Below are 8580 nucleotides of genomic sequence, written 5' to 3' on the forward strand. Positions count from 1 at the left end.
GATTCTTATTTGTTATGCATTTGATCATACAGTTTATGTTTCAACTCAGAAAAATATTCTCTCTTGCACTGACAGGGCATGGCTAGGTTTTTATGAACCAAACACAGTGGCAGCTGCGTGAGAAATAAGAAATCAATTACAAAAAATCATTTAATTTTCAAAAACTGATGATCAAGCAGAAATCTACAGAGAAGGCTATTAGAGCTAATTACTGCCTTCTTCAGATTAAAAAAAATCCAAGGAACACCAGTGTAAAAATTAATAGAAAGGGTTTGGACAGCAGCTCTTCTCTGAAGAGTGTGTTGAAAGGCTTGGTTTATTGTCACAAGCACAGTTAGCCCTTCAATTGTTGGTGTGTTACGTTAAACCTCGCGCCTCCAGAATAAACCTGTTGAAATGCACATTCTCATTTGCAAGCATCACCCAGAGACAAGCCGCACAGCAAGTGGCCAGCTAAAGACCCTCATTATTAACCTTGTTCAGAGTGATATAAATAATCCAAAACAATACCAGCATCTCCTCCGCTCCTTTGCCAGCCAGCTCTGTCCTTAACTTGTTCCAATTACTGACTCCAATTTTCAAGTGTTGAAACCAAAAGAAAAAAAAAACAGCCTAGCCCCAGTTGTAACTAAATTCATTAATCATTATCCTGAGATGAAAAAACAAGAGAGACCCACTGATCTAAAAGTAATTGATACAGAGTACAATTTTCCTAAAAGGTAATGTGGGATATTATTCCGTAATCCTTTATTTAAACAAGGAGGAAATTGCTTTTCAGTTGCAGCCATTTTAATCCATTATACATCTTGCAAAGTGAAATAATTAGAAATATCTCCATGTGGCACAGTCTGAATGATGTCACATCAATGCATTGATTAAAGGCATGAAGGCCTTCCTTTCCCACCCACCCCCAACACTTCTTCAAATCCTAGGTGAGGACCCACAGCCACTGGGTGTTCCAGCTCATGCTCTGAAAAACACTGGATCATACCCTGAAAAGCCCAGTGCACTGCCAAGGAGAAACAGGTGGGACCCAAAAGAGACAACAGGGGAATTGGCTGATTTCAATACAAGTTGTTCTTTAATAGGCCCAGTTTATATCCAAGAAAATGGTGTAATTAGGGAATCAAAGGAATCCCTGCTTGTTTGAGTGGTTAGAGCAAAGGCCTGGCAAATAGGAGGGCCATGTGTTCCAAGGGGAATCCTGTGGCTAAAGACACAGGATTAGAAATCAGCCAATCTCCATTCCGTATCCAGCTCTGCCACAAACCCAGGCCATAACTATGCAACTGGATCCACCCAGGCAGACTCTTGCACCCAAACAGGGGTCCGCGGAAGTCAATGGGGCCCTGCTGGGAGCCATGTGAATCCAGTTTCAGGAATAGGGGCCTTGCTTTTCTGTATTATCACAGCAAGTCATTTCTCCTTGCTATCCCCCAGTTTAAATGGGGATAATGATAAGATCAGGATGCACATGGAGGCCTAATGAAATGTCTCCAAAGCGCACTGAGATCCTTGGATGGAAGGTGATATAGAAATGCCAAGTAGAGTTAATATTAATCATTCGGGCAGAGCCAGCGAATGACCTCTGAGCTATTGTGTGACCTCTGGGAAATCATGTGGCCCCGCGACCAAACCAGATGTGAAACTGGGTGGAAGCAGAACATGACCGGGCAAACAGATGCCACATCCAAGCCGAGCTTTTCTGAGCAAAGACATTACAAGACAGAGAGGAATGAATACCAAATGCAAATACATTGCGTGATGTGCACAGACTGGAGAAGGCTGTCCCCTTGGCATGTGCACATGCTCCTATTAACGCTAATGGGAGGCAGGCAAGCGTGTCAAGGGGAGAACAGTCCCCAAAGGACTTTCTTTCTCTTTGATATTTCTCCATTTAGAGAAGATAGTTTTGACCTTTTGCAAGCAAAGTGGGTAGGAATTTGTAAACTGAGAAATCTCATCAGCATGAGACACACGATGAAACACAGCCTGATCCAGGCTGCTAATGGTGTGCTGATTGCATCTGACTATCCCCAAACTGAGCATGGCTGTGCTTTACTGGCTAGGAAGAGCATTTAAGACTGGGCTGGAAATCTGCATGCAAAGAACTGTCCCTCTTCTGACCATTCATAATTATGGAGGCCCGGAACTGGTCCAATGTTAAGGCACATTTCCCAGCATTTGTACCCTCGCCTCCGGGTAGTCAGAATAGATTGCACATGTTCACTCTCATGCAACTGATACCGTCTCTAGGGCATACCACAAGAATGATTTTGCATGTTTATTGTGAATGGGCTGATTACAGTGGACTTTAATGGATTGCTACAGTAGCTTTAAATCAAGGTAACAGAAACACGAGTGCTCTATAGCAAGGACACATTATTAGGCATATGGGCAGATACAGTTTGCACCCACAAAACTTGCGCCTTCACTTTTACGCCAACAGTTCAGCTACAGGACAAAGTGCAGCATTAGCAGCTCTAAGTACCCAACTGCAGATCAAGGCTTGTGCTGAAATTCATTTTGCAGGTGCCAAAAATGCAGGGGCAAATTCTGCAGGTGCAAATTGTTCTCACAGAAGTGAAACTGGGCCTCAGGCTTGTAAGTACATTGACTGAATGTAAGTTGTGATACGCAAAAGGCCCCAGTCCAATAGGGCCAGGGCCAGGGCCAGGCCCCCACTGACAAAGAAGCTCAAGGAAAAGTCTTCTCTTCACATGCACAGTTAACACAGCAATAATTCAACCCCTAGAAACTGTCACATCCACCTGCACCGAATCCAGCCTCACTAATGAGTTTAGTAAACTGCATGTAACTGGTAATGGGCGTAAGTAACAAATCCCAAGCTTAGAAAGAGACTGATCTGCAATTTGAGCCCAACATGTCCAGAAGATCAGTTCTGAGAGCTACCACTTTAATTGGCTTAAAACCCTACCCCACCATAACAGATCAGGGGGTCGGATTATTTATAGAACCAGGAGCAAAAATAAATAAATAAATAAATAAATAAATAAAAATTAACCAATGACTACAATGTAATTGTAGCTGAGCCATTCTCAAACTGTGACCCATGGAGCACTGGTGGGCCATGGTCCACTTGCTAACAGTCTGTAGACAGCTGGCTGGTCCCAAGGTGCTGGCTCTCCCCCACATCTCCAGCTGCTACAGCACATTAAAGACAGTTTTTACACAACAGATTTCCCTAATATCGCTTTTCCTTGTAAGCACTTGCTGCAGATGCCACGGGGCTGGGATCAGAATGGGTAGGAAGGCAGGTTTCAGAGTAGCAGCCGGTCTGTGCAATCATGAATGAGAAGGGACAGACAATCTCACTATTAAGATGCGTTCTATACTGCGGAAAAGTTTGAGAACCCTTATGCTACCTGATCATGGGAAGAGTAACAGACAAATGCCTCCACACAGATATGCTGGGACAAACAAGGCCACAGAAAACAGAAATACAAGGTGGGAATAGCGTCAAAACCTGATCCAAACTCCTCAGTTGCTAGTTGCATTTTTTTCAGAAATTTGCCACGGTCTCCCCTTTCTCTCCCAGCATTAACGTCTCTACAAATCAGCTCTGTTGCAAAGGCCTAGCTCCTTCGCACTGTCTGCCTGTAGCTCTGTGACTCTGAAAGAGAGTGTTGCAGGCTGTCTGGGGTGGAGAAGAGAAAGGGAAGCTCAATAGCCTGGCCCTGGGAAAGAGGCATGCCAGTAAATGATCAGCTCAGAGCCCTGGAGAGCCAGTGGAGATGCAGGCAGTGGAGCTGACCTCTGGTGAGCGCCTGTCTGTGCTGTCTCTCATCCTGCTCACATGGACCTGGTCCCAGCTGTTTCGGTGGGGAGCAGAGGAATGAAATGCCAGAGGACTGGGATAAAGGAAGGGGAGAGGCTGGATGTGCGATGGCTCCAATGGTACCCCACTCCTGCACGTTCTGTGTGACACCACTGACTTCCATGGGTGTGGGCACGGAATGGGACCCTGATCTGAGCCAAAGGCATCCAGCACCCTGCCAGATGCTCTCAGCACCTCACAGGATCAGGCCCTGCAGGGAACCAAGGCTGAGCTGTTCAGTTTCTGACTGAAGTGGTGAGTGGATTAGAATGGTGCAGCCCTTTAGCCGCGGACTGCTCGCTGTGGTCCCTGTTACAGGGACCAGAAGGACACCACGTTCACCCCTTCCAGAGGGGCTAGCAGCTTGGCTGGCGTCCACACACATGCATTATAAACCGCGGGGGGGGGGGGGGGGGGGGAGTTTGCTGGGTAGGGGTGATCCTGTCAGCTGTCTGGTGCCTTTTTATCTGGTACCTGTTTCCTCATGCCATGAAAAGGCTCCATAAATGTAATATTTCAAAACAGCCCCCAGCCCAGTGCTGCCTTCCCCATCACTGGGGTTTAGGTAAAGCACCCCCATGGCACATCAGTTACATTTAGCCCTCAAAGCCTGTCTCAGCCCAGGGCTTTCCCTTCCTCCCGGCTCCAGTTTGCCCAGGACTCTCCTCTCTTCCTGAATGGATGGGGCTCACCGGAGGGAGCTCATACAATAACCCCAAGACACACACCCAAGGGCCCCAGCCCCAGCCTCCATCACCTTCCCCACTTCACGCTGGTCGTGTGCTTCAGCTCAGGGGACCAGACACCCTCTACTTGCAGCTCATGAACTGTTGATCTCAGGGATCTGATTACAGAAGAGACCCTTTCCTGCTCTATGACAGGTTTCAGAGTAACAGCCATGTTAGTCTGTATTCACAAAAAGAAAAGGAGGACTTGTGGCACCTTAGAGACTAACCCATTTATTTGAGCATAAACTTTCGTGAGCTACAGCTCACTTCATCGGATGCATCATGAAAGCTTATGCTTATGCTCAAATAAATTGGTTAGTCTCTAAGGTACCACAAGTCCTCCTTTTCTTTTTCCTGCTCTAGCGCATCTGTTCCAGACAAGCAGCTGGGGCCACGTCCCACCCCGGGGCGGAGATCAGTGTAGCTGAGGACAGGACTGCCTCTAAAGCTTTGGAAATTAGAAGCATGAGATCTGGGGGTGAGGGCTTGGAGTAGGCAGGTCCTAGGGGAAGGTGGGTGATGGGCTGCTGGGCCTGAGGGGCAGGGAGGGGCCCTCACCCCAATTGCTGGCTGATGTCCAGCTGCAGAACTGTTCAAAGGACAAGTCCAAAGGCAGGCTGCAAACTCCCCATCTGGACAGAGCAGGTGGTGGGGTCAGATCCCCCTCCCGGATCCTCAGGGAAATTCAGGCTACACCCAGCTCCCTTCCACTGCTCCCCAGAGCCTCTGGAGGGCTCCTACCCCCAGGCCTGGCTGCTGAGTTCCAGGGGCAGTGCAAGGTGTGTGGGGAGCAAGGCTGGGATAGACCCCTGTGTCCTGGACCCCCTTCCCCTGCCATTTCCAGAGGCAGGGTGGAGAAAGAGACTCGCTAAAGCCCCAGGCCTGGGTTGGGCTGGGCAGACCCCGTCTGTGCTGCAGCTCTAGACACGGCTCCGGGGTTGTCCTAGGTGAATTCGCCGGACCAAGGGGCAGATCCATCCATGCTCCCCCGGACTCCCCGCTCCCGGTTGAACTGGCCGAGCTGCCGCTGGAAGGGGAGCGGGAGCCCAGGCTCCCCTTCCACCCCCCAGCCTGCTCCGGCCCTGCCCCAGCGGAATTCCCCTGGCTCTGCAGGGGAGCGGGGCCCGGAGCCAGCCCCCCCCCCCCCCGGGGCCCGCCCCTACCTCCAGACCTGTCCCAGCTGCAGGAGGTGGATGAGGGACTGCAGGATCCAGATGCAGAGGCGGCAGCAGCCCCGGGTCCGGGGGGCGCCGGGGGCCGGGGCCGGGGCCGGGGCCGGCGAGAGGCGCGCGGAGCCGGGCCGGCCGCCGTCCTTGGGGCCGCCGCTGTCCTTGGTGCTGGCGGCCGGCGCCGGCGGGGCGGCGGCGGCCCCGGGGGCTCGGGGCGCCGTGTGGTCGTACACGAACCAGCGGAAGCTGAGCAGCTGCACCACCAGCGAGGGCAGCAGCGCGAAGAGCAGCGTGAGGCCGAACCACCAGCGCTGGCGCCGCAGGTAGTAATCGGCCGCCAGCCACAGGTCGCTGGCCCCGTCCGAGAAGAAGACGAGCAGGGCGCCCAGCACCCAGCAGCAGTCCAGCAGGCTGTAGGCGCGGGGCGCCGGCGGGGCGGCCGGCCCGGGCCCCGCGCCCCCGCGGCCCGCCCCGCCCGGCAGGCTGCCCCCGCCGCCGCCGCCCTCCGCGCCCGGCTCCATGCGCACGGCCGCGGCGGCCCCGGCTCCATCCGACTTCGCGGCCATGTTGGGGGAGAGGAGGAGAAAGGAGGGAGAGGGAGAGACTTCCGGAGGGAGGGCGGGCTGGGGCGGGGAGGGGGGAGCGATGGAGGGGGGGGTGGGAGGGAGAGGGCTGGAGGGGGGCTAGAGGAGGGGCGGGGGTGGAAGGGAGGGGGGCTAGAGGAGGGGAGGACCCCGTGCTGGACGCCCCCTCTGCAAACCCACCTCCCCTCTTCGAGTTACCCCCACGGCAGCAGCAGCCGGAGCCTGTCCGGATGGGGCCGCCGGGCGAGGAGGAGGCAGAGGCGGGCGGGGAAGAGCTGGGGTCCCGCCCCACTCGGGCGGGCGGTTATTCATTCATTCCTCCTGCATCCCCCCTTCCCCGCTCCTTCGTCCGCCTGCTTCCCCTCGCCCCACCGGTCCCGGGGCCGAGGGGCAGACGCTGTGGCAGGCTGGAGGCTGGGGGCGCTCTCCCAGTTTGGGGGCTTCGCCCATCAGCGGACCAGAGCGCCCCGAGGCCTGCCCTGACCCCACCCAGGCTCACACGCGTGTTCAGGCCCGGTTGTCATGGCTTTTAAGCCTCACCCCACGGGCGCTGCATTTGCACGAACGCTTCCCCACCCCCTGCTCCTATCGACCGCAGATCGTCTCCATCCCTCCCCGGCGCGCAGGGAGCAGGGCGCTGCTAAGGGGAGCAGACGCTCCGAGGCCGCGGGCCCCTCTGGTCCAGGCTGGCAGGAGTCTGGGGCTCGAAGCCCTTGCCCGGCTCTCTGCGTCTCCCGCATACTTGTTGATGCCTCCTCGGATTACTCCGTTCGCAGCTCCCGCTCCTTGGGCGCTCGGGTCCCGCCCCGACCCCCTGCAGCCTGGACAGGGCGCGCTGCGTCCCGCTAGACCCTACGCGTTCCCCCCAGGCCAGCCCCGGCTCAGTCTGCGAGCTACTGGGGGCGTCCCCGCCGCGGAGTGCGAGGCGTCGGCCTTGGCTCTGGGGAGCCGGGCGGGTCTGAGCCAGGCTGCTCCCAGGTCCTGAAGGGAAAGAACCGCTTGGGAAACCCCGGGGTCGGGGTGAGGGGACATTGCCCCTCCTGCGCTGTCAGGAAAGGGGCGCTGGGCTGGTACAGACTGCTCTGGGAGGAGCAGGGGAAGGGGCCAGGCCCGCTGTTCTCCAAGGGAAGGACTGAGACGACGCCAGAGGCCAGGGAAGAAGGAAGAGCAGCCCCATGCCCCATTTCTGCCCTTCAGCGGGGAAGCGAGGCTGAGGGCGGCCACCTCTGCTTTCCCCTTCGGGAGCAGGGGGCCAGGAGAAAGGGGCCCCACCTGGCAGGGGTGTGCGGAGCATCTCCGGGGGCAGACTCCCTTGCGCCTTCCTGTCGTCTCCCCAAGGAATCCACCGCCTCCCCGCGGTGTGCGCCTAGGGCGCACGGGTCTCCGCTCCACCCCCAGCTCGCTCCTTCTCTTGCTTCCCTCCCGTGGGCGGCCGGCTCCTCTCGGGACGCAGAGTTCTGGCCTGCGAGGCCGGCCGCCGGCGGAACCTCCGCTGGGCTGTTGGCAGGGCCGTGGCTGGCTCTGCTCCAGGTCCTGCCAGGAGCTCTGCGCGCCTGCTTTCCCCTCCCTTCCCCTTCCCTCCTCAGCCACAAGCTCACACTTCACAGGGCGTCGGGACGCAGCAACGTTCCCTGTCCTCTCACCCCGCTGCTGTAAAGGGCCCGCTCCTCAGAGGGACCATTAGGCCTGTTTGGAGAGGTCCCAAGCTGCCAAACTGGGATGTAGCTCCAAGCTCCCCTCCAGCGCAGAGGGTGGTGGGATCCCTTCTAGAAAGAAGGTCCGGATTCTGAAAGCTTTACTCCCCTCAAATAATACTTTACTCCCCCTAGATTCAAAGGGGCTAGTCATGAACCAGGTTCTGCTCAATTTGAGTAGACTATCAGTTCTAGTCCATGTGCACCTCTCCAGCATGGGGGGAAAGGTTGACTGAGGGGGCCTGGTGAGGACCATCTCTCATGAGGGTTAGTGCACTGGCCAGCTACGTGCCCCCTCCCAGAGGCAGCAAGTCAAGATGGGAAACCTTTCCAGGAATCTCACACTGGGTCCATGGCCACTCTTACCCCAAGTCTCCTATGGGGAGGTCCAAGCTCAAATTCTTTGTCATGTTTTAATGTGCTAAATATGACTGTAGACAAAACATGGATGTTCCTTTCAATTTTTGTTTAACCCTTGGCTGAGAACCAGTGTGGGGTATACATGTCTATACTGGAATTTACAATAGTTAGTTAACACCCCTAAAAATACAAGAATCCAGCTGGACA

At 55.2% G+C, this 8580-nt stretch overlaps 1 protein-coding gene across 1 annotated transcript in view; it reads right to left on the minus strand.

Moving 5' to 3' along the window:
* Nucleotides 1-6301, minus strand: part of XKR7 (XK related 7) — a 31179-nt gene extending 24878 nt beyond the window's left edge. Inside the window, exon 1 of the mRNA XM_077832382.1 lies at nt 5730-6301. Coding sequence (XP_077688508.1) covers nt 5730-6301 — 572 coding nt within the window. The remainder of the gene's footprint in view (nt 1-5729) is intronic.
* Between the last annotated feature and the right edge of the window lie 2279 nt (nt 6302-8580).

Source organism: Eretmochelys imbricata, chromosome 13 (assembly GCF_965152235.1).
Source record: "Eretmochelys imbricata isolate rEreImb1 chromosome 13, rEreImb1.hap1, whole genome shotgun sequence".
In the NCBI taxonomy this organism is placed as follows: Eukaryota; Metazoa; Chordata; order Testudines; family Cheloniidae; genus Eretmochelys; species Eretmochelys imbricata.